Below are 24,524 nucleotides of genomic sequence, written 5' to 3'. Positions count from 1 at the left end.
TTGAGCTTTGACAAAGGGTCACCTGGACTCAAAACGTTAGCTCTTTTCTCTTCCTACAGATGCTGCCAGACGTGCTGAGGTTTTCCAGCATTTTCACTTTGGTTTCAGATTCCAGCATCCGCAGTAATTTGCTTTTAAGGAGTCTTGGGTGTTCTTTAGAGCATGTTAATTTTCTAGCACTTTAATCTTTGCAGAGAATTAAATAATCATTCAAAAAAGTAAAGTGAAATTATGAAATTTAACCTGGTGTTTGTACTTTTTGATTGAACAGCTGTTAATTGGAGAGCCAGCACACTCCGTGCACCTTATCTAAACTATACATCAACAGCCTTGTTTGGAGGAATGCTTCCACAAGCTTTACTTTGTGTTGCCACAACGTATAGTTACATGCCCATCGATATTTTATTTCCCACTCAAAAGCTGGAACCGGATCAATTGTTGATGTTGCCGACCCTTCACTGAACTGCTGCACACCAACACACCAGTTTAAGTGTTTGTGTTCAAAATCCCTGTTGCGCTGTACTGGCACAGCAAAGACATGACTGCAAGGTAACTTGCTGATACATACTGTGGGAAGAGAGGTTACTCACATTGATAATGAACTTGCTTTTTCATTTATATCCATTCTTGGGATGTAGTTGTCGCTGGCTAGCTCAGCGTCTATTGCCACCGCTAATTGTACTGAAGATGGTGGTGGTGGGGGGGGTGGGGGGGGGGGGGGGGGGGGGGGGGGGGGGGGGGGGGGGTGGGGGGGGGGGGGGGAGCTGCCCAGTTGGTGTAGGCACACCCGCTGTGATTTTTCTGTAGCACTTTGATGAGTGGCTTGTTGGGACCATTTCAGAAAGTTCAGGTCAACCACATTGCTGTGGGCCTGGAGTCAAATGTAGACCAGACCAACCAGGGTAAGGCAGCAGATTTTCCGTCCCTAAAAGGACATTGGTGAACTAGACGGGTTTTACAATAACAAGTGGGAGCTTTATGGTCATTTATTAAGAACGAACAGATTTATTTTCTCCAGATTTATTAATTAATTGAATTGAAGTTTCCCACCCGTGACGGCCACTAAGTCCTGTAACGTTATCACTCAGCTGCTGCCCTCATTCGCCCACTCTGCTCATTCTCAGAATGCGCACGTCGCTAGCAATTATTGCCCCAGTGGCTAGTTGCTCTGAAACGCTTTCTAGGTCACTTCAGAGAGCCAAGAGATGACCACGTCGATGTGGGCCTGGAGTCACACACGGGGTCCAGAGCAGGTAGGCACACTGGGTTTATTCCCTAAAAGGGACATCACAAACCAGGTGGGTTTCATCAACAACCTGGCAGCTTCTGGTAATGTTCACAAATACCAGTTTGAGGATTTTGTAATCTGGAATGTCAATTCAACAATATAACAACTACATTACTGTGAAGGTTACCTTACAAAACAGACACAAAACTGCAGGATTTTAGAAAAGGAATGTTTATTTGTGCCATATTTTTAAAATTGTTTTAATATTCCTGCTATTCTTCCAATAACAAAATACGAAAATGCTCATTTGTCTGTGTTAAGAATGCTTGAAATCGTTGCCCTAAATACGAAACATCGCTCCTAAATTCAGGAAAGGCTTTGGAGTTTGCATCACCTCCATAGGGTTTTTACAAGACTTCTAAATATCTTTACAAATATAAATTAGGCGTAACATTCTGATCAGTGGGCTCTGCGCTGAGAAATACCTGTACTCTTAAGTTTCCAGATCCTTAGAAACCTCACTCCAAACACACATGCGCGCACACACACGCGTGCACACCTACTCCTGCTCCTAGTTCTTATGTTCATACGCGCGTGCGCACACACAAGAATGCAACATGCTGGATAAAAGCAGCAGGTCTGGCAGCATCTGTGGAAACATAAGCAGATTACGTGGAGTCCGTATGACTCTTCTAGAGCTGGAGGGGTAGAAATGTGATGGGTTTTATAGTTGGATTGGGGAAGCAGAATAAAAGGTCAGAGGTAGGTAGGAGTTAAGGAGAGACGGACAAAAAAGTCATGGACAAAGGGAGTGTTAATGACAGCATTAGAGACTAAAGGTGCTGAGTGGCATAAAGATAAAATAGCACAATGTGTTAAATCTTACCTTTGTGACGCTATCAGCACCTTCTTCAGTCTCTAATGCCATTGTTAACACTCCCTTTGTCGTGTCCATGACATCTTTGTCAATCTCTCCCTAGTCCCACCCCCATCTCTGACCTATTCTGCCTCACCTTCGCCATCCCCCCCCCTGACTATTTCAACCATCACATTTCTCTTTCTTTAGCTCTGATGAAGTGTCATAAGATTCTCTGGGCACAGATGCTGCCAGAGCAGCTGGATTTATCCAACATTTCAGTCTTAATTTAAGTATGCAGCACAGATTAGACGGATAGAGGGGGAGTGGTGCCACATCAATGGGAAATAGAGAATTCCAATGATAACAGGCAAAATTGAAAACTCATTGAGTAACTACAGAATCTTTACTGAAAACACAACAGACAAAGACTCAAGTTCCTGTTATTTTTGAGTGGAACTCTTTGACTTTGCAACTGAGATATAATGGAAAATACCAGCATGTTGTGGGGAGATAGACAACACTACCACACATCTTTCAGTGGTTCTATTTTCTGAGGTGATTTGGGGAAGGAAAGAATTTTTTTCTCAAAACACTTTCACAAAAATGGCTTTAGGATTTTCTTAATTGACAATCCCACAGCAAGAAAACCCTTCACCTCATTTACAGGGTTTGCTGAACAGGTAAACCTTATTTCCACATGCGGAGGTGGATCAGTCGAATGTGAACTCCAGCATGTGGAGGAAGCCTTGCCGTGCCCATACACCAATTCTAACCTTTCGATTAAATGCTTCATGGGCGTCCGGCCTCACCCCACTCGGTTTGGAACTCACGGAAAGCAATGAGAACAGAAAGTAAAAAATGTTCTGAACCATCCCCAAACAACTCTGTTCAATCGGAGTGGTCAACATGATCGGTCTCCAGCAGACTCGGGAGTAATGGAAACTGCAGCCTGTTCTGTCTGACCTACGTTTTCAATCTAATGTTCCATAATTACTGGGAACGCTCTTCGATCACAGCCTGATTGTTTTCTAATTTGATTATTGCCACTTTCTTCTCACAATGAAAAGTTTCTCTGCTCAGGTAAAGTAGGCCAAGATCATTCCCACCCATTCCATGGTGATTTTCAAGAGGAGACAGATTAAAAATACCTTCTTATTCCACCTGCCTACTTCCATTCTCCCAGACATCGATTCTAGTGCAATTTCTAGTCTGGACATGTCATTTCATTACTGAAGCTGTTCATCTATCAATTATAATTTGCAAATGAACAGGGCCAAAAGACCAAACCCCAAAGGATCTTTCTCCTGAAACATGTGGAGCGCAGCCTGACAAAATGCTCCCTTTACCCTTAACGATGACCGTGAGCTTTGGCCCTCAGATTCAGCAGGAAATCCAACTAATACCACCTTAACGAGTTGTCCATAAAGACATGAAGGCGCCCACTGGAGTTTCCACCAACCAAGACATTCTGCGTTGTGTGCATCACATTAATGGAGCACACAGACCCCAGCCATTCCGCGTCGCTGAATTCATGCACTCTGGCGCCTGTGTCGTGGAACACTTCGATCTGTCTCGGCCGGACCATACTACCCACAACGAAACAGTCGTCCCTTTTAGGGTCCCACACAGCTTGGAATTTAGTCAGCCAGCGTCCAGTGTGATTGTTATGGCTGTTTTAAAACAACAAGAAAAGGTTAAAAATCCATTTACAGAGTATTACGAAATATTTACAGCAACTGCTCCATGCTGGTGTTAATGCTGCACACAATCAGACTCTCAGCCTAACACATCTTTCTATTTATTTCTACCTTTTGTGTTTATTCAGCTTCTCCTTAAATAGATCCGTGCTATTAGCAGATAGAATCAAAACACAATGATATAAATAGTTCGATAATGATTCCTTCACCTCTAGAACAAAGGTTTTCTGTTATGTTCCACGTTCCACAGACGGAATCATACGCTTCTGTCTATTTTGGAAGTTGCACACTTGACTCACCAAGTTCCTGCACTTCCCTCCACACTCCAATCAACAAAACCACTCCGAGAAGGAGACAGCACCCGTGCTTGCTGTCTAGACTCACGCAGCTTTGGAACGGGACCCCAGTATTAACTGGGGTGGGGTGGGTGCAAAGGAGCTTATTTCAACTTCAACATCTCGGACAAGGAAACGTCCTAAGTCAATCTGTTATTTCAAAAATGTTCACTTACATTATTGACGCCACAACGGGAATCTTGGGAATTATGGCACTTGTGTCGAATATCCTGTAACAAATTATTTAAAGATGGTCAAAAAGATTCAACCTAATCAGAACTCTACTGTGTTAAATATCGAAACTAATAAAACCCAAAGGGTATTTTCTTTCCAGAAATCATTCAGCTTTCCTATTTTAAGCAAACAAATCAATGCCCTCTTTAAAATGGAGGGTTCCTGGTAAATTAATTGTATCAGTGCAGCAGAGTAGGTGCGATTCTACTCGATTGAGATGGTTGGAGTCAGAAGGGTAGACGTGGAGCATAAACACCAGAATGGAGCAGTCATGCTGAATCACCTAATTTCCATGTCATTCTATCCTCACTCTTTCTGCAAAAAGATCCATTCACAGGTCAGTCAGCCCATCAGATTCATAATCCATCTTCCAAAGAGCCAACGGTTCACTCGTTATTTGTGTTTCAGTGTTCTGGCAAACAACGATTGCCTGTCGGACAAGGTATGACTGCAGCATCTAACTATACAACCTCCAGTTCTGGTCTCTCAAAATGGCAACGCTACAAGTCTACAGCACCCTCTCGGAGTCAGCTATGGAGAGTGGCAGCTAATGGAATTGTATTTGGTGGAGGCAATGCTATCAAGGCAGACTAAAAAATGTAGGGAATCTCCCAACGCCATCTAACACCACAACTGATACGAGAGGACCTATAAGAGAAATCACATCAAATTTAAAAAAAACTTTAGCCTTGAGTTCTCTTAATTGTACAATTTAACTCTAGAATAACTATTCAGAGATGCTCCCTCTGCAGTTTGTTGCCATTACCTGATTCTATTATCCATGCAGACAGTCACCACTCGATTGCCAGTAATTGGTGAAAAGAAAGCAGAGTTTACTTTCTTTGTGTGTCCATTCATGTGAGCTAGAGCCCTTTTGTGCGATGCTTTTAGATTCCGAACATCGTAGATAGTTGCACACCTTGCAAAGACCAAAGAAATGAGGTCAGTTTCATCCGCTCAATCTGCAGTTCATCAATGAATGGCATTGCAGTAGAAATTCCTGACCAGTGACCATTGGATCAGGAATAGGCTATTCATTGAACCAGGAGATGGCTATTTGACCCCTTAAGGCTGTTCCAACACTCAATGAGACCATGGCTGATCTTTAAGCTGAGTCTATTTACCCGCCTTGCCCCATAACCTTCATACCTTTTGGATATTAAGGAACTGTCAATGATAGATTTAAAATTAGCTGATCTAACATCAATTGCCATCTGCGGAAGGGAGATCCAAACTTTAACCACCCTTCGGTGTGTAGAAGTGTTTCCCAATTTCACTCCTGAAAACAGCAGCTCCATTGAGTTAAACCATGGCTGATTTGTTTAACTCCATCTGTCAGTCCTTGCACCCCGCCTAACTAAAATACTTTAATGTCACTTTTGAATCTTCCAACGGACCCCCAGCCTAACCGGTTATTTGTAGGAGTTCCACGTGCCTGCTTTGGGTGAGAATGGTATTTAAACTTTTTATGTCAAACTGAATGTCAAGATATGGCTAGAACATACAACAGAGAGAAACAGTATCTACATAGAAACATGAAAAATTGGAACAGGGATAGGCCATTTGACCCTTTGAGCCTGCTCCACCATTCAATATGATCATGACTGACCCTCCATCTCAACACTACTCTCCCCGTACACCTTGATGCCTTTAGAATAGAGATATCTAACTATTTCCTTTGTCGTTCATCAATGAATGGCATTGGAGTAGAAATTCCCGACCAGTGACCAGTGGATCAGTGGATCAGGAATAGGCAATTCATTGAACCAGGAGTTGGCCATTTAACCCCTTAAGCCTTGGCCTCCACGGTCCCATGATGGCGAATTCTACAGGTTCACCACCCTCGGAGTGAAGAGGTTTCTCCTCATCTCAGTCCTAAATATCTGAGACTGTGAATCCCTTGTTCTAGACACCCTCCCACCAGCCAGAAGAAAGAGTTTACAGTATTGCAGAGGTTAAGGTACAGTTATAGTATAATGACTTGCAGAGAAAACAGCAATGCCAGTAACAGCTTTCTCTAAATGTGTTTACCGGTCTTCAGCAGTGACAAAATAGTGCCGATGTACTGGATGAACACTAACTGTCCGCAAATGGCTTATGCCCAGATCAGCACCCAGTTCTCCTGAAGTGCTGTGGAAAGAAACAAAGATGCCTTTCGATTCGGTAACGTGCACATAATTATCTTTCAGCACAAGAGAAAGCAGCATTAACAGTGCCTGCACGAGTCAAAATTGTTCGTCTGGAGTTAACTATACATCAGTAGCATCTCAGAGTAATGAAAAAAAAATTAACATCAGGAAAGCCGATGAATCTTTCGGAAATAGCTTTGACTGCTTTCTCCATCCTCTGCTATAATTTCATGTGTCCACAATAGGCTTTAAAGTTTTCAAAATTACATATTATGCAATAATATGATTATTTTGAGTCTACCTTTATTCAGACTTCAGCTTCACCAACATTCTGGGCTTGGGTCAAGCAGCTAATGTAGCATTCATGGAGATTTCAGCATGTGCAGTGTACACTTTAAGGAGTACATCTGTATGTACATGACCCCTCCACAGTGAAATCAATTGCAAGAGAACCCCTTACCCCACACCGGGATGCAACACATGGAAAGAATTCCCACTCAACAAAGGTGTATTTATTTAGCACCTTTCATACCCAAAGTGCTTCACTGTTTATCAATTGAACATTTAGTCAATTTGTACACGGCAAAGACTCACAATGAGATAAATGACCAGGTTTGTTTTGGTGGTCGGTCGAGGGCCAAATGTTATCCAGGACACTGAATCCACCAGCCCTTCTTCTTTAAATAGTGCTGTTTGCCAGTGTTAACCTGTGCTGTCTGTAACTGTGCTGCCACAGGCTCGCTACACAACTCCAAGAACATGATCGATCACTAGGATTTGACCAGCTCAAGGAGAAGGCAAACCACCAAATTCTCAACGCCACTAGCAATGGGAAATCCAGGGGCCTTTCTAGCATCGGTCACATCCCAAACATGAAAGAAATAAAACTTGGAAGAGTCATTACAAAGAACAAAGAAAAATTACAGCACAGGAACAGGCCCTTCGGCCATCCAAGCCTGCGACAATCCAGATCTTCTATCTAAAACTGTCGCCTATTTTCTAAGGATCTGAATCCCTCTGCTCCCTGCCCATTCATGTATCTGTCTAGATGCATCTTAAATGACGCTATCGTGCCCGCCTCTACCATCTCCGTCGGCAATGCGTTCCAGGCACCCACCACCCTCTGCGTAAAGAGCTTTCCACGCATATCTCCCTTAAACTTTTCCCCTCACCTTGAACTCGTGACCCCGAGTAATTGAGTCCCCCACTCTGGGGGAAAAGCTTCTTGCTATCCACCCTGTCTATACCCCTCATGATTTTGTAGACCTCAATGAGGTCCCCCCTCAACCTCCATCTTTCTAATGAAAATAATCCTAATCTACTCAACCTTTCTTCATTACCTTCCTTGTTAACCAAAGGTGACCCTTCTACAGAACTGGAAAGTTCTGTTTCTCTCTCCAGCGATGCTGCCAGACCCGCTGAGTTTTCCCAGCATTTTCTGTTTTTATTTCAGATTCCCAGCATCTGCCGAATTTAGCTTTTGTTTGAATGGTTGGGCCTGACTGCTACACCGACCCCAAGCCAGGAAACAATACACTATTACTTTTCTTGATAATAGAATTATTCACAGAATGCAGTATAGAGTTTGTTTGCTTCCTGCCTCCCAACCCAGCAGCTTACAAGATAATGAATGGCTTAGATAGGGTGGATGTAGGGAAGTTGTTTCCATTAGCAGGGGAGACTAGGACCCGGGGGCACAGCCTTAGAATAAAAGGGAGTCACTTTAGAACAGAGATGAGGAGAAATTTCTTCAGCCAGAGAGTGGTGGGTCTGTGGAATTCATTGCCACAGAGGGCGGTGGAGGCCGGGACGTTGAGTGTCTTTAAGACAGAAGTTGATAAATTCTTGATTACTCGAGGAATTAAGGGCTATGGAGAGAGAGCGGGTAAATGGAGTTGAAATCAGCCATGATTGAATGGCGGAGTGGACTCGATGGGCCGAATGGCCTTACTTCCGCTCCTATGTCTTATGGTCTTATCTTTACACATTTTTGAGCTGCAAAACTGATGGGCAAATTAACAAAACAAATTAAGTAAAGGGAACTTATTACATCAAATTAAAATGTCATTTTGGGAACCTCCAGCCCCCACAGTGCCCACCAGTTGCAGAAGAGGCGCTCTTTACCACTCTATTGCATTATGCCGGTCAAATAAAGTGGACTAATAGGTTGCATGAACAAGTTAACAACTTAAGGGGGCTCTGCAACAAAAAGACAAAATCTCGAAGGAAACTTAGCAAATCAAAATGTTTTGGGGGTGGAGGAAGCATTCTACCCACTATGCCCACAAGTCACAGAAGACATTCTTTTTATGCTCTTTTTAATAAAACAAAAATTACTAAATTAAATAGAAATTAGGTGGAGTGACAGTCCCTGGTGGGGCACTGTAACTACGAGCAAAACTTCAAAATAACTTAACTAACTAAACCAAAACATAATTTCTGGAGAGTTCTGCTTTATAAGTGCTCCAAGTACTTAATTAAACAATGCCTCGTCACCTATATATCTTAACACCATTAACACCGACTAACAGCACTAATTTAACAAAGGGTTCAAATTGTTCACCAAAGGATTTATAAATTGCAAGCAATCCTTTACTAACAGTACCTTGGGGTCCGCCTGTCTACTACAGTGACATCTCCATCCCAATGACTGACAATCAATGTGGAACCATCCTCAGCCAAGAAGTCAAAAGAAGAGGTATTCCAAGAGTCGGATGTATACACCTAGGGACAGATTAAATAAAATGAACATTTATAGAAAAGTAACAGCACAGGAGGCCATTCGGCCCATCTTGACCATACCAGCCCTCGGGCACCCAGGTGCCCTTTCCAATCACACTTTCCTGCACCCAGTTCATAGTCCTGCATTGTTGAAGGTACTAGAAAGGCAAACCAGCACGTGGGTTTCGCCCCCACAACCCAAAGATGTGCAGGGTAGGTGGATTGGCCACGCTAAATTGCCCCTTAATTGGAAAAAATTAATTGGGTACTCTAAACTTATAAAAAACAGAAAGGTAAACCATCAAACACCAAGTTAGAAAGATGCACACGTTTCCTCAAATGTCATTTTAACTCAAAGTCCCTTTAACAATCGAGGCAAAACAAAATTCAGAGATATTTGAGCGAGAAGGTAAAAGCAAATTGGAATTCACTGGAATTTCTTATTCTGTTCTAACCAAAGGAAGGATGACACAAGATTGCTCCCTGTGGAGACAGCAGAAACAGAATAATATAGTTTATAACAGGAGAAAGGAGGGGCTGGTGTGTAATGCTGGTTTCATATTGGATGTATATTCTGCTATTAATTTTAAGATCACTCAATTGGAATTAACAAATGATCACAGAAAGGTTACAGCTCAGGAGGTGCCATTGTGTTTGTGCTGGTCCTATGAGGTTTATCTAGAGTCTCTTCCCTGTAACCATGCACATTTTTTCACTTCAGACAATGATCCAATTCCCTTTTGTAGGCCTCAGTTGACCCTGCTTCCACCACACTATCAGGCAGTGCATTCCAGATCCTACCCACTCACTGCATGAAAAAGAATTTCCTTAGGTTGCCGTTGCTTCTTTTACCAATACCTGAAACTGTTCGTCCCGTGGTTCGCAAATCTTCCACAAATGGGAAGTTTCTTTCCAACTGCACTGTCCAGACCCCTCATGATTTTGAACACCTCTATCAAATCTCCTCTCAGCCTTCTCCAAGGAGAACATTCCAACTTCCTCAATCGACAAGTTCCTCAGCCCCAGAACCATTCTCAAGAATATTTCCTGAACCCTCTCTAATGCCTTTACATCCTTCCAGAACTGGACACAAGGGGCGTCATTCTCCGACCCCCCGCCGGGTCGGAGAATGGCCGTTGGCCGCCGTGAATCCCGCCCCCGCCGAAGTCTCCAGTACCGGAGATTGGGCGGGGGCGGGAATCGGGCCGCGCCGGTTGGCGGGACCCCCCGCTCAATTCTCCGGCCCGGATGGGCTGAAGTCCCGCCCAGAAATTGCCTGTCCCGTCGGCGTAAATCAAAGCTGGTATTTACCGGCGGGACCAGGCGGCGTGGGCGGGCTCCGGGGTCCTGGGGGGCGTGGGGCGATCTGACCCCGTGGGGTGCCCCCACGGTGGCCTGGCCCGCGATCGGGGCCCACCGATCCACGGGCGGGCCTGTGCCGTGGGGGCACTCTTTCCCTTCCGCCTCCGCCACGGCCTCCACCATGGCGGAGGCGGAAGAGACTCTCCCCACTGCGCATGCGCGGGAAACTGTCAGCGGCCGCTGACGCTCCCGCGCATGCGCCGCATTTCCGCGCCAGCTAGCGGGGCAACAAACGCCATTTCCGCCAGCTGGCAGGGCAACAAACGCCATTTCCGCCAGCTGGCGGGGCGGAAATCCCTCCGGCACCGGCCTAGCCCCTCAATGTTGGGGCTCGGCCCCCAAAGATGCGGAGCATTCCGCACCTTTGGGCCGGCGCGATTCCCGTCTGATTGGCGCCGTTTTTGGCGCCAGTCGGCGGACATCGCACCGTTGGGGGAGAATTTCGCCCAATATTCCAGTTGTTTTATGCAGGTTTAACATGACTTTTGTACCCCTCTTGAAAAGCACAGCATGCCGTATGCTTTTAAGCACAAAAAATAATAATTAAACTAACAAGAGTACACATTATTCTGATAGCACAGGTGATTTAAACTCCTGTGGGACATTCCCCTTGTGCCCCCCCCCCCCCCCGTAACCCCAATATGTCTTCTAAAATCTATAAAAGATGTTGTGAATGAATGAAGAAATAATTGTATGGGAGTTCTCCCTTCAGTAATCATTTTAACTCCTCATTTTTCAGTCTATTTTCCAGGATTCCTCCTTGAAAATCATGCTTCTTGCCAACAATGCTATAAACTCTCAGAGCCTGAGTGCCAAACAGCAAGAAAGCCCATTTCATTGGAAGCAAAACTCCAGCCAAAGTAATATTTGGATTCCCAGTGTGACCATAACGGAAGAATTTCTATTTCGCGTTGTGATATTCTTCCTTCTGATCTGAAGGTGCCCAGAAGAGCAATGGTTTAAACCAACCTCACAGAGAAGCAGCACAGCATATTTCTTGTAACAATCCAATACATAATAATCTTTAGTAGTGTCACAAGTAGGCTTACATTAACACTGCAATGAAGTTACTGTGAAAATCCCCTAATCGCCACATTCCGGCACCTGTTCGGGAACACAGAGGGAGAATTCAGAATGTCCAATTCACCTAATAGCACATCTGTTGGGACTTGTGGGAGAAAACCGTAGCACCAGGAGGAAACCCACGCAGTCACGGAGAGAACGTGCAGACTCCGCACAGACAGTGACCCAAGCCGGGAATCGAACCCAGGTCCCTGGCGTTGTGAAGCAACAGTAATAACCATTGTGCTACCATGCCGTTCCAGCCTTCCTATTAATATAAAGTGAGACCATTCAAAGAGCTTATTACCTCATCAAAGACAGCAGCAGCTACATTTCCACAGCGAATGGTGCCATCGTTGCTTAGTGACAGTAGCTCAGCCGAGTTAGAAGGTGAAAAATGCAAACAGTTAACACTGCCAAGGTGAGGTTTGAACTGATGGATGGCATCAGCCTGGGAACTCTGCAAATAAAACACACACACACACACATCCAATCAGAGTTAGATCACATAGAAAGAAATACTTTTCCAGAGTACCTTTCACAACTTCAGTGAGACAACAGTGCTCCCCTTTGAGCCACAGCTGACACATCACTGAACTGAAAATTCAAACACTCCCAGTATGGAGTAAACCTGGCATGAGGTACCCACTCCCTACCCATCAGTACCCCTCCCACCAACCCCGGAATCATTCTACGGGTTGGCTGTAACAATAAGGGCCATTTCTAGAGAATTATAATTACTTATACAGCAGTAATTACTATATAATTACTTATACAGCAGTAAACACACATGGATTAGAAAAAAAATCATAGAATTTACAGTGAAGGACACCATTTGGCCCATCTCTGCACTGGCATTTGGAAAGAGCACTCCACTCAAAGCCATGCCTCCACCCTATCGCCGTCACCCAGTAACCCCACCTACCCTTTTGGACATTAAGGGGCAATTTAGCATGGCCAATCCACCTAACCCGCACATCTTTGGACTGTGGGAGGAAACCAGAGCACCCGGAGCAAACCCACGCAGATACGAGGAGAAACTCCAGACATACAGTCTACTGATGAATGTAGTAATAATTAAACAGTAAACTTCCTCTTCATTGTTCTTTATGCAACTCACTATGTAGTCCCTACATTTCAACCAGTTACCAACCAGGAAATTCTACAGAAAGAGAAGTATCTTTTACAGACAGAAGTCATCTCAGGTGAATGTAAGAGCAGCACGGTAGCACAAGTGGATAGCACTGTAGCTTCACAGCGCCAGGGTCCCAGGTTTGATTCCCCGCTAGGTCACTGTCTGTGCGGAGTCTGCACGTTCTCCCCATGTCTGCGTGGGTTTCCTCCGGGTGCTCCGGTTTCCTCCCACAGTCCAAAGACGTGCAGGGTAGGTGGATTGGCCGTGATAAATTGCCTTTAGTGACCAAAAAAGGTAAGGAGGGGTTATTGGGTTACAGGGATAGGGTGGAAGTGAGGGCTTAAGTGGGTCGGTGCAGACTCGATGGGCCTAATGGCCTCCTTCTGCGCTGAATGTTCTATGTTCTAAGAGAGCCCCTGGTTTTATTCAGAGTTGAGGAGTTCTCCCCAGTGTTCCTGGATAATTTCTATTCGCAAACAGAATAGGTGCTATTTGTGGGAGCTCGCGGAGCAGAAAATGGTTTCCCCTGTTTCCTACAACAGTGACTATGCTTTAAAAAGTATTTAACTGGCTGTAAAGCACTTTGGGATATCCTGAGATCACAAAGAGCACGATAGAAATCAAAGTCTCACTTGTTTATATCCCAAATGTTAAAACAAAGTGTTCACTGACCAGATCCCAAAGTCCGACATATCCGTAAGTACTCCCTGCAGCTACCAGGAACCTGTGCTGAGATGGATGAAAAGCCAGCGAGCAGACTCTGTTTGTTGTCACTTTTGCAACAAAGCTTTTTTGGATGGTCATCTCGTTCAAACTAGACTTGTACCTAGTCAGAGGAATAATGGTGAAGGAACGGGTTTATTGAAAATAAACATTAAAACTGAAAACTGTCTCTCATTTAAAATCAATCTTAGCCTGAAGAAACTTACTTTTTCAATTCAAGTGGCTGCTTTTCTTTAATGCGCACCGTATCCTGGAATGAGAGTGGAGCAAATGTTAAATTAGTGACTATGCCAAAGTCTTTTGTTTCGTGATTCAGTTTAAGCTGTCGCCGTTTTTGGCTTCATTTTGACTGAAACACCAAAATTAAATTTTTAATGTTAATCATATTTTCAGTTGGAGATTGGGGTCAGGAAAAAAAAGCAAAAATATAAACGAAGGCTAAGATTGTTATTTAAAGATGCACACAGAACATATAGTTCTTTGACTAGTAAGATAGTTTATTAACAAAATGAATAGGTGGAAAGATAACTAACAGACTATGATACAAACGGTAACGAATAAATGAATTCAGTGAATTCTCCTGGAGCTACTTCTAATGCGACTGTCCTTTAGTACAACTTACTACCAACTGCCCAATGTCTGGAGTCACATGCTGGATCTCTATTGCCATCTGCTGGTCGGAGGTCATATGGATAACTATATACATTAACAGATAACTACATACATTACTGTGCACATGCATATCACCACAAAGATAATTAAAAGTCTTGGCTAATTATAAAATCACCCCAAAAAAACATTGGGTAAAAGCTGCTGATTATAGCAAAGTGGCACATATCTCTATGTATTTCATATAATTAAAATGACCTAAATTTACATGGCAGTTTAACATAACTTTGTAAAGTATTTACCCAGCTGAATACTATACAAACTAGGTATCTCTTAAAAGGGAGCACATCGTTATCTTTTAGAATATTCATTCTTGCTCAAGTCCTACTCAGTCTGTCCGCAAACGGGAGCCTGGAACTATTTAAACAGCCGGGCAACATTCAACAGACAAGTTATTAGTTAACCCTGCCAGTACACTAATGTCTCAGTTCAATTATAAATTGGAATACCTGGCTAATCTTCAGCCACGTGTTCATCAGATTCTCGGTTACTTTGCTAACCTCTTCTTCATTTCCAATCATTTTCAGAGGGCCAGAAATCTGTGGAATATAATATAATCTATAAAGAATTACACAGAATATACAGCACACAAACAGGCCATTTGGCCCAACCAGTCCATGCTAGCATTTGTGCGCCACTTGATCATTCTCCCATCTTTCCTCTTCTCACTCTTATCAACATAACTGTCTATTCCCTTCCACCTCGTATGCTTATCCGGCTTCCCATTAAATGTATTGATAACATTCGACTCAACTGCAGTTTTTCTCCAAAACAATTTTCTTTCCTCTGACGGTTCCTAAATGATCTGATAACACAAGCGGCTGTTCACTTGTCAGGTTTGCCAGTCGGGTTAACAGAAGAATTTTCCTTCCCCAGTGAAACCAGGCCCCAGTTGAAGTAAAATCAGTTCAGATCCAGAGTGCAGTGGCCAGCACAAAATACATTCACGCCCATAAGGCTCAAAGGGTGTCAGAAATGGAAGTATCACACTGCAGGCCAAGGCATTGTACCATATGAGGGTCAGTTAGCTCAGTTGATTCATGATGCAGAGCGATGCCAGCACTGTGGGTTCAATTCCTGTACCGGCTGAGGTTATTCATGAAGACCCCGCCTTCTCAACCCTGCCCCTCGCCTGAGGTGTGGTGATCCTCGGGTTAAATCACCACCAGTCAGCTGTCAAAAGGGGAGAGCAGCTGATGGTCCTCTGGGGCTGTGGCAATATTTACATTCACATTGTACCAGGTACGGTTCAGTGGTGGGACATATCACTACCCTGTATCTACCTATGTGGTGTTGAAATATCCTGTAGCACCAACCCCGACCTCATCAAAATCAGGCGAGCACAAAGGAAATGTTCAGCGGTCAACTTGCTACAAATCCTGGATTTACAGAAGAACAGTGACCACGTTGCACAATTTCATTGTTGAGCCAATACTCATTGCCTGTCTTTGAACAATGCAATTGCTATACAATGTGAATGCTGATACATTCTTAGTGAAACGCACCCTCTCTTCTGATTCCACTGGTGTTTCTATGGGTATTTCTGGGAGTGGAGTGCCTGCTGGGTCCAGTCTCAGTAGGCGCATTGACCGTCGAACCATAGGTTGCTCTCCAGAGCTTTTAAACTTCTCCCTAAAGTACAAAAATGGGTCAAACTTGTAATTAAACTGCATATGATAGGGCAATAAAAATAAAACTAAAATACTGTAAACACCAGCAGAACTGTTAACTTGTGAATTTTCTGCCACTTACACATTTGTCAGATTTATTTTATAACCCCTTGAACTGGCTTAAGAATTAATTTCCCTTCTTGTTTAACGTAATGTTCAATTTAATCAATTTCTGAATTCTAATACTGATATATTAGCTCTAATGCACCTCCTAATCACATCATACTACAATAACTCCTTTAACAAGCAACTTTTTGGTCCACTGAGTCCTGAGATTTACCATGAATCCTACAATCGTGAACCATACTTCCTACCCGTATGAATTACGGAAGCTCCTTCATTGGTTTATCCACATTAATGTCACTCTATAACTCTGAGTTGATGTTGTTAAAGGATATGGGATAGAACGGGAAAGTGAAGTTGAGTTAGATCAGCCATGACCTTTCTTAATCGCAGAGCATACTCCCGGGGCTATGTGATTAGTCAGGGTAGATTCAGAAATAATGTTCCAGATAGTGGGGGAGTCCAGAACTAGGGGGTCATAGTTTGAGGATAAGGGGTAAACCTTTTAGGACTGAGGAGAAATTTCTTCACCCAGAGAGCGGTGAATCTGTGGAATTCACTACCACAGAAATTAGTTGAGGCCAAAATGTTTAATTTCAAGAAGGAATCAGATATAGCTCTTGGGGCTAAAGGGATCAAGAGATATGGGGGGGGAAGGCAGGATCTGGGTATTAAACTTAATGATCAACCATGATCATAATGAATGGCAGAGCAGGTTAGAAGGGCCGAACGGCCTCCTCCTGATTCTATTTTCTATGTTTCTACTTTTCACTTATGTTGATACATTTTATGATTTATTTTTTTAAAAACGCATCTTATTCAAACTTGTATCAAAGTAGGTTACAGCAAATAAATACCCCGGGAAACAACATTCTTCCCAACAATCAACTATACAGTTTGTACAGATTTTCTCCTTTTTCACCCCCCCCCCCCCCCCCCCCCCACAAAACTCATTCTCAACTGAGTCATATGCACCCTGTGCATCACCTTAAACTGAATCAGCCGCATCCTTGCACAACATTTTATGATGTTATTACTACACAGATAATCAGGTGCTGTCCAATTCAAAAATACTTTGTGCTTAACTTTCAGATCTGTTTTAATCGCAGTATACCTTCTGGGTGCAATCACTCTCTTTACTGGCCCCCTTTTACCGATTTCCCGGAGTTTTTTAGCAGTCTGTAAAATAAAACAGCAAATTTGTTTGTGGATCAGCAGTTAGCATTAGCAAAGACAAGCTACAAATCTGTACAAACTACGGGAAGAATTGTAACCTCCTGTCTGAGTTTAGTCCAGACGAAGCTGGAGTGACATATTTAGCAGTGATCCTATTCTTTCACTTTATCCTGTGGTGCCTGCACCAGAGGCCAGTCAGCCCATTGTGTCTGGACCGGTCAAAACAAGAGAAAAAAGAAACTAGCCGCTCATTTTAACCCCGCGATCCTGCACCTGGGCCATGGCCTTTGCAGGTTACAGCCCTTCAAATGCAGATCAGCTACCTTTTTAAATGAGATGAGCGTTTTGGCCTCAACCAGCAACTTATGGCAGTGAATTCTAGTCATCCAACACCCTCTGGGTGAAAAAGTTTATCCTCATATCCCTCCTATCCATCACCTTAAATCTTTGCCCCCTGATAATTACCCCCCCCAGCCAGGGGAAACAAGTCTTTCCAGTCTATCCGGCCTAGGCCCCTTATCATTTTGTACCCCTCAAGGCCTCCTCTGTTATAAGGAAAACAGCTCCAGCCTTTCCAGGGCGGCACAGTAGCACAGTGGTTAGCTTGGGCTAATGTCCTGACTTCGGTCACTGTCTGTGTAGGGTTTGCACTTTCTCCCAGTGTCTGTGTGGGTTTCCTCCGGGTGCTCCGGTTTCCTCCCACGGTTCAAAGATGTGCAGGTTAGGTGGATTGGCCGTGTTAAATTGGCCCCTCATGTCCAAAAAGGTTAGGTGGGGTTACAGGGAAAGGGTGGAGGTATGGGCTTAAGTAGGGTGATCTTGTGGGCAGCACGGTGGCGCAGTGTGTAGCACTGCTGCCTCACGGCACCGAGGTCCCAGGTTCGATCCCGGTTCGGGATCACTGTCTGTGTGAAGTTTGCACATTCTCCCTGTGTTTGCGTTGGTTTCGCCCCCACAAACCAAAGATGTGCAGGATAGGTGGATTGACCACGCTAAATTGCCCATTAATTGGAAAAGATGAATTGGGTATTCTAATTTTATTTTTAAAAAAGTAGGGTGATCTTTCCAAGGGCAGGTGAAGACTCGATGGGCCGAATGGCCTCCTTCTGCACTGTAAATTCTATGATTCTATCCAATCTCTCCTCATACCTGCAATTTCCACTTTGCACTCAATGTTGGAGCAGGTTTGAGGAGACAAATGCCCTCCTCCTGTTCTGGTTGCATTCCCTTCTACCAATTACTATTGAATCTGCCTCCACCACCCTTTCAGACAGTGTATTCTTGATCATAACAGCTCACTGCGTAAAGAGAAATGCTTCCTCATGTCACCTCTAATTCTTTTGCCAAATACCTTAAAATCTGTGTCCTCTTTGATTTCTGACCCATCTGCCACTGGAAACAATTTCCCTTCATTCATTCTATCAAAATCATTTAAGGTTATGAATGCCGCAGTTAAATCTCCCCTTCCTTTCTCCTATCCAAGAACGGCCTACAGGTTTCTACATTTCCAGTTCTAGAAAGTCATTGGCCGCCTAAGAATCGGATGGAAAACATTTCAAACATCTGCAATGCCAGCTGCTCCGCCTCTCAAAAAGTAATAAATATTGTGTGTTCAACTTACTTAAATCACAACCAGGAATAACTCAGGTCTGTGTTAGGCGGCATCATGTTGTGAATGCCTGAAATGATCACTTATCAACTTTATGGCCTAACACCAAATTACAGGTTCGGAATACGAAAACCTAACCGTTGAAATTAAATCCAAACTGAAAATACTGATCTTTAGATCGAGGAGATGATACCACAAAGTTCCTGACCTATAGGCTGGATGTTAAATGATCCCATTAAGCAGCCTGACTATAGACAAGAAACGTCAGTCATGACTTGGTCTGCAGAACCAACACAATCCTGGTGCTTCTTACCTCCAGCATGTTTAAAGATGCAAAGAACTGGGCATTTTCCTGAATGTTTTTCAGCCGCTTCTTCTCATACACTGACAGCTCCTCAGATTGCTGATGAAACTAAAACAAAATAAATTAAAATGAGAGGGTCAGAGTTCCTCCAGTGAAGAGATTCTCGCAACACTCAGTGTCATGATGCTCTTGGTCGAGACGTTTTTGGCAGCAGCTTTTGGTGCAGCTGTGGGAGAGGGGAAACCGAGTTACTGGAAAGTTTGATTCTGTTGGTTATAAAAGCAGTCGCGCCAAAATGAACGACGAGACAAGCTCCAGAAACACCAGGTAGAATGCCGGTGGAGAATGAATCTTCAGTATCCCAACGTGGAATTGTGTAGGTTGTATGATTCACTATTTATATTTTAATGATGAAACCAAAATTAGTCAGAAAAGTTTAGAAACTCTGTTGTGTGTTTTAAGAATGAGACTCAGGAACACTCTAAAAACTAAGGTAACTTTATTGGGGTGTGTTCTCTCTCATACCTGCTGCTTCAGTTTGCCTCTCTACATCACATGACAGCACTTCCTTGCACATTACTACAGAAAGGCTCTAAGGTAAGTCAAATGAGACAATTTTACTCTAATTAGCCCAAGGCTGAGGGGGGGAACCGGTTAACGTGAACAAAATTATGAGGGAGAGGAAGAAATATTTTCCCTTAGAAGGGTCAATAAGCAGGGGGCCTAGATTTAGAGGAAATTTGAGCAAAAACATTTTCATCCAGAGGGTGATGGGCAGCACAATGGTTAGCACTGATGCTTCACAGTGCCAGGGTCCTAGGTTCGATTCCCGACTTGGGTCACTGTCTGTGCTGAGTTTGTACGTTCCCCCCGTGTCTGCGTGGGCTTCCTCCGGGTGCTCCGGTTTCCTCCCACAAGTTGCGAAAGACGTGCTTGTTAGGTGAATTGGGCATTCTGAATTCTCCCTCCATGTACCCGAACAGGCGCCATAGTGTGGTGACTAGGGGATTTTCACAGTAACTTTACTGAAATGTTAATGTAAGCCTACTTGTAACACTAACAAAGATGATTATCTGGAACTAGCTGCCTGAAAGGATGGTAGAGGCAAGAACCTTCACAACATTTGAGAAGGATTTAGATGAGCACTTGGCTGTGGACCAAGTGCTAGAAATTGGGATTAAAATAGATTGGTGCTTGATGGCCAGTGCAGACATGGTGGGCTGAAGGGCCACTCTTTCTGCTGTAAAACTGGACTATGACAAAATAGAATAGAATCATAGAATCTAACAGCGCAAGTGGTTATTCGGCCAATCGCAATGGCCCTTTGGCAAAGCAACAGAATGAGCAGAGTGATTGACTCTAAAACAAAGGAACACTTCAACTGGAGTGGGGGCTTTCGGAGGTGCTGGCGGGATGTGGGGGAGATTACTGGCCCAAGCTCTCCATATTCCATGGTGACAGAGGCCTCAGTGAAGCCCCTCACCCACCCCACACACAGTCCGGACTGAGCGTGTTGAGGACATCATGCACACAAGTAGGTGAGCAGCGCACATAAACAAACACCAAAGATGCGTGAGCAGGGGCAAGAGGACTGATGTCCCAGGGTCAGGCGATCCAGAAAGTGGAGGAGGTGGTGGGGGACCCCGAGGGGAAGCTGGCCTCGTTGGTAGCCGAGGTGGGGGTGATCCGGGATGCGCAGGTTAGGTGGATTGGCCACGCTAAATTGCCCCTTAATTGAAAAAAAAATAAAAAATTGGGTACTCTAAATTTATAAAAAAGAGAGTGCAATTTTTTTCTGCTTGTTCTTGACGGAATGCAAATGGGGGGGGGGGGGGGGGCACAGAATCAAGGGGGCAGGAGGTTTGGATGCCTTGGACGGGGGGCTGCCATGATACCTGGGTGGGCTATTTAAGGGAAGTTTGGCATCTTTGAATTTGTCTATATATGTGTTTCTGGAACAGACCTCTTCATTCACCTGAGGAAGGAGCAGCACTCCGAAAGCTAGTGACATCGAAACAAACCTGTTGGACTTTAACCTGGTGTTGTAAGACTTCGTACTGTATTTAAGGGAATGCATGAGCCCTCTTGCAGTACAGCTGTGACATTCTCCTTAACCAGTAGTGTAACTCCCCCAACCCTTTGACATCCCCCTCTATCTCACCTGAAACATTTGTATCCTGGAACGTTAGGCCTCCAATTCTGTCCTTCCCTTAACCAAATCTCTGTACTGGCAACAACATCATAGTCCAAAGTACTAATCCAAGCTCAAAGTTCATCTGCCTCACCTGTTACACTTCTTGCATTGAAAGAAATGCACTTCAATCCACCATACCCTCTTTGAGGAGAGTGGACGAGGGATTGGTGCAAGGTTTGGGATCCCCAATTGGGTTTCAGGGAGGTGATGGAGAGTATGGGGGCAATGCAAGCAGGGAAGGCCCCAGATGGGTTTTATAAAACATTTGAGGGGGGCCGGAGGCTGTTGCTGGCTAGGGCATACATACAATGAGGCAGGCGGGCGGGAACTGCCCCCTACACCATCGCAGGCATCCATCTCCGATACTGAAAAAAGGCAAGGATCCAGAGCAGTGTGGATCGCACCGTCCGATGGCGCTATCGAATGTCGACGCTATGTTGTTGCTGGAGGTGTCGGCTTCGCGAATTGAGGAATGTGTCCCGGGGGTGATAGGTGAGGACCAAACAGGGATTGTGAAAGGGAAAGAGCTGTCGGCAAATGTGAGGAGGCTGCTCAATGTGATTATGATGCCTCCCGAGAAGTGGTGATAGATGCGGAGAAGTCTTTTGACCGACCAAAGTGGGGGTATCTGTGGGGGGTTGCTGGTTTGGGCAGGGGTTTGTGAACCGGGTCCGGTTGCTGTGGGGATTCTATGGATTTACCGCCAGAGGAAAGTCGCCTTCCTCGTCGCCGCTGGAAGCAGAGTCACTTTGGTTTGAGGAGCGGCTGCCCGCCTCTATCGGGGTTGTTGGCACAGGAGGGATGCTCCCGGGCCCTGTCATTCTCTTCAGCCGGCGGGTAGGAGGCTCCCAGCCCGGGGTCTCTCCGCCGCTCGGCCGCTTGCGGCTCCGGCCCGCTCGCTGCTGCTGCCGCCTCCCCGAGCCTCCCGCAGGCAGGCTCCGCACCGGCTCCATCCGCACCGGCTCCATCCGCACCTTCCCGGCCGCAACCCTACAGGCGGCAGCTTCCCGCTCAAACTGAGCCTCCGCCCGGGGCAGAGATCCAGGAACCGGCGGTCCGGGAGATCAGCACCGCTTTCCCGCGCTCCGCTAACCGCCGCCCTGATTGGTCACTTCCCCAACCGCCGCCCTGATTGGTCACTTCCCCAACCGCCGCCCTGATTGGTCACTTCCCAACCGCCGCCCTGATTGGTCACTTCCCCAACCGCCGCACGGATTGGTCACTTCCCCAACTGCCGCACGGATTGGTCACTTCCCCAACTGCCATCCTGACCGCCGCACGGCCTGCTGGGATAGCTGGAAACTCCGCCCACTGGGAGGTCTCATTAACATACTCGATGTTCATTAACATCTCATTACCGCACTCTCCTCATTAACGTCAATAACATATCCTATTGTCATTAACATACTCTATACTCTATACTCATTAACATCTCATTAACATCATCTATACTCATTAACATCTCATTAACACACTATACTCATTAATATCCTCTGTACCTTTAACATCTCATTAACATACTCTATACTTATTAATGTCCTCTATACTCATTAATATCTCATTAACTTACACCATACTCATTAACATTATACTCTAATGTCTCTAACAGCCTATATACTCATTAACATTTCATTAGCATACTATATGTACATTAGCATATCGTTCACATCTCATTAACATACTATACCCTCGGTAACATCTGATTAACGTCCTCAATATCCATTAACATCTCTGACACCTCATTAATATAGTTTATATGTATTAACATCTCATTAACATCCTCTGTACACAATGTCTCATTAATGTCCTCTGTGCATTAACATATCAACATATATACGCATTAACATCTCATTAACATCATCTATACTCATTAGAATCTCATTAACATACTCTATATTCATTTGAATCTCATTAACATCCTCTATATCAATAACATCTTACTAACATCCTCCATACTCATTAACAGCCTCTGTATTCATTAACATCTTCTATACACCTCAGGCCCACACACAACATATCCACTGCATTCATGCAAAGGTTCATGGAAAGTGTGTCCTAGACCTTTAGGAAGTTAAACTCACTCCAAAAACCATCCCAAAGTATTGTGACCTGGAATACTCTGATAAACAGGAGGGAAGCAGATTGGAGAGTACCCCTCGGGTTGCTGCTGCTGCTGACTGTTGTCTACCATTCTGCCAGGAAGTCTAAGAACGGTTGCCACTGCCTGAAAAACCCTTGCACAGTCCCCTTAAGGCAAATTTCACACTATCCAATTTAATAAACCCCGCCATATCGTTACATAGAACATAGAACATAGAAAATACAGCACAGAACAGGCCCTTCGGCCCACAATGTTGTGCCGAACCTTTGTCCTAGATTAATCATAGGTTATCATTGAATTTACAGTGCAGAAGGAGGCCATGCGGCCCTTTGAGTCTGCACCGGCTCTTGGAAAGAGCACCCTACCCAAACTCAACACCTCCACCCAACACCAAGTGCAATTTTGGACACTAAGGGCAATTTATCATGGCCAATCCACCTAACCTGCACATCTTTGGTCTGTGGGAGGAAACCGGAGCACCCGGAGGAAACCCACGCAGACACGGGGAGGATGTGCAGACTCAGCACAGACAGTGACCCAAGTCGGAATCGAACCTGGGACCCTGGAGCTGTGAAGCAATTGTCCTATCCACAATGCTACCGTGCTGTCCTTAAGAACAAATAAATCTACACTATATCATTTTACTGTAATCCATGTACCTATCCAACAGCTGCTTGAAGGTCCCTAATGTTTCCGACTCAACTACTTCCACAGGCAGTGCATTCCATGCCCCCACTACTCTCTGGGTAAAGAACCTACCTCTGATATCCCTCCTATATCTTCCACCTTTCACCTTAAATTTATGTCCCCTTGTAATGGTTTGTTCCACCCGGGGAAAAAGTCTCTGACTGTCTACTCTATCTATTCCCCTGATCATCTTATAAACCTCTATCAAGTCGCCCCTCATCCTTCTCCGTTCTAATGAGAAAAGGCCTAGCAACCTCAACCTTTCCTCGTAAGACCTACTCCCCATCCCAGGCAACGTCCTGGTAAATCTCCTTTGCACCTTTTCCAAAGCTTCCACATCCTTCCTAAAATGAGGCGACCAGAACTGTACACAGTACTCCAAATGTGGCCTTACCAAAGTTTTGTACAGCTGCATCATCACCTCACAGCTCTTAAATTCAATCCCTCTGTTAATGAACGCGAGCACACCATAGGCCTTCTTCACAGCTCTATCCACTTGAGTGGCAACTTTCAAAGATCTATGAACATAGACCCCAAGATCTCTCTGCTCCTCCACATTGCCAAGA

General features: G+C 44.7%; 1 protein-coding gene across 2 annotated transcripts; it reads right to left on the bottom strand.

Annotated features, from left to right (window-relative positions):
• Positions 1–1,443: 1,443 nt before the first annotated feature.
• Positions 1,444–22,255, bottom strand: LOC140387382 (WD repeat-containing protein 76-like). 2 transcript variants are annotated; one of them, XM_072470390.1, is made up of 13 exons: positions 21,872–22,255; positions 18,986–19,084; positions 17,002–17,066; positions 15,660–15,786; positions 14,604–14,693; positions 13,692–13,735; positions 13,435–13,588; positions 11,935–12,087; positions 9,088–9,206; positions 6,385–6,483; positions 5,120–5,272; positions 4,296–4,349; positions 1,444–3,757 (listed from the first exon to the last, which is right to left on the bottom strand). In XM_072470390.1, the coding sequence occupies exons 1-13, from the start codon at positions 22,136–22,138 to the stop codon at positions 3,484–3,486; spliced, it is 1,698 nt and encodes a 565-aa protein (XP_072326491.1). In that variant the 5' UTR covers positions 22,139–22,255; the 3' UTR covers positions 1,444–3,483. The 2 variants fall into 2 exon arrangements, with proteins under 2 accessions (XP_072326491.1, XP_072326492.1); XM_072470391.1 differs by lacking the exon at positions 21,872–22,255 and adding an exon at positions 21,138–21,333.
• Positions 22,256–24,524: the final 2,269 nt, after the last annotated feature.

Source organism: Scyliorhinus torazame, chromosome 12, assembly GCF_047496885.1.
Source record: "Scyliorhinus torazame isolate Kashiwa2021f chromosome 12, sScyTor2.1, whole genome shotgun sequence".
Taxonomy (NCBI): Eukaryota; Metazoa; Chordata; class Chondrichthyes; order Carcharhiniformes; family Scyliorhinidae; genus Scyliorhinus; species Scyliorhinus torazame.
Note: the sequence above shows the minus strand (reverse complement) of the source record. Positions and strands in the feature narration are given on the sequence as shown.

Bases quoted from the DNA above. Each gene is read 5' to 3' on its own strand.
- LOC140387382 (XM_072470390.1), bottom strand. From the start codon at position 22,138: ATGGAGCCGGTGCGGATGGAGCCGGTGCGGAGCCTGCCTGCGGGAGGC. The intron at 17,067-18,985 runs GTAAGAAGCACC...TTTATTTTACAG, and splicing joins CATCTTTAAACATGCTGGAG to ACTGCTAAAAAACTCCGGGA. The intron at 15,787-17,001 runs GTATACTGCGAT...TTTGTACTTTAG, and splicing joins AGAGTGATTGCACCCAGAAG to GGAGAAGTTTAAAAGCTCTG.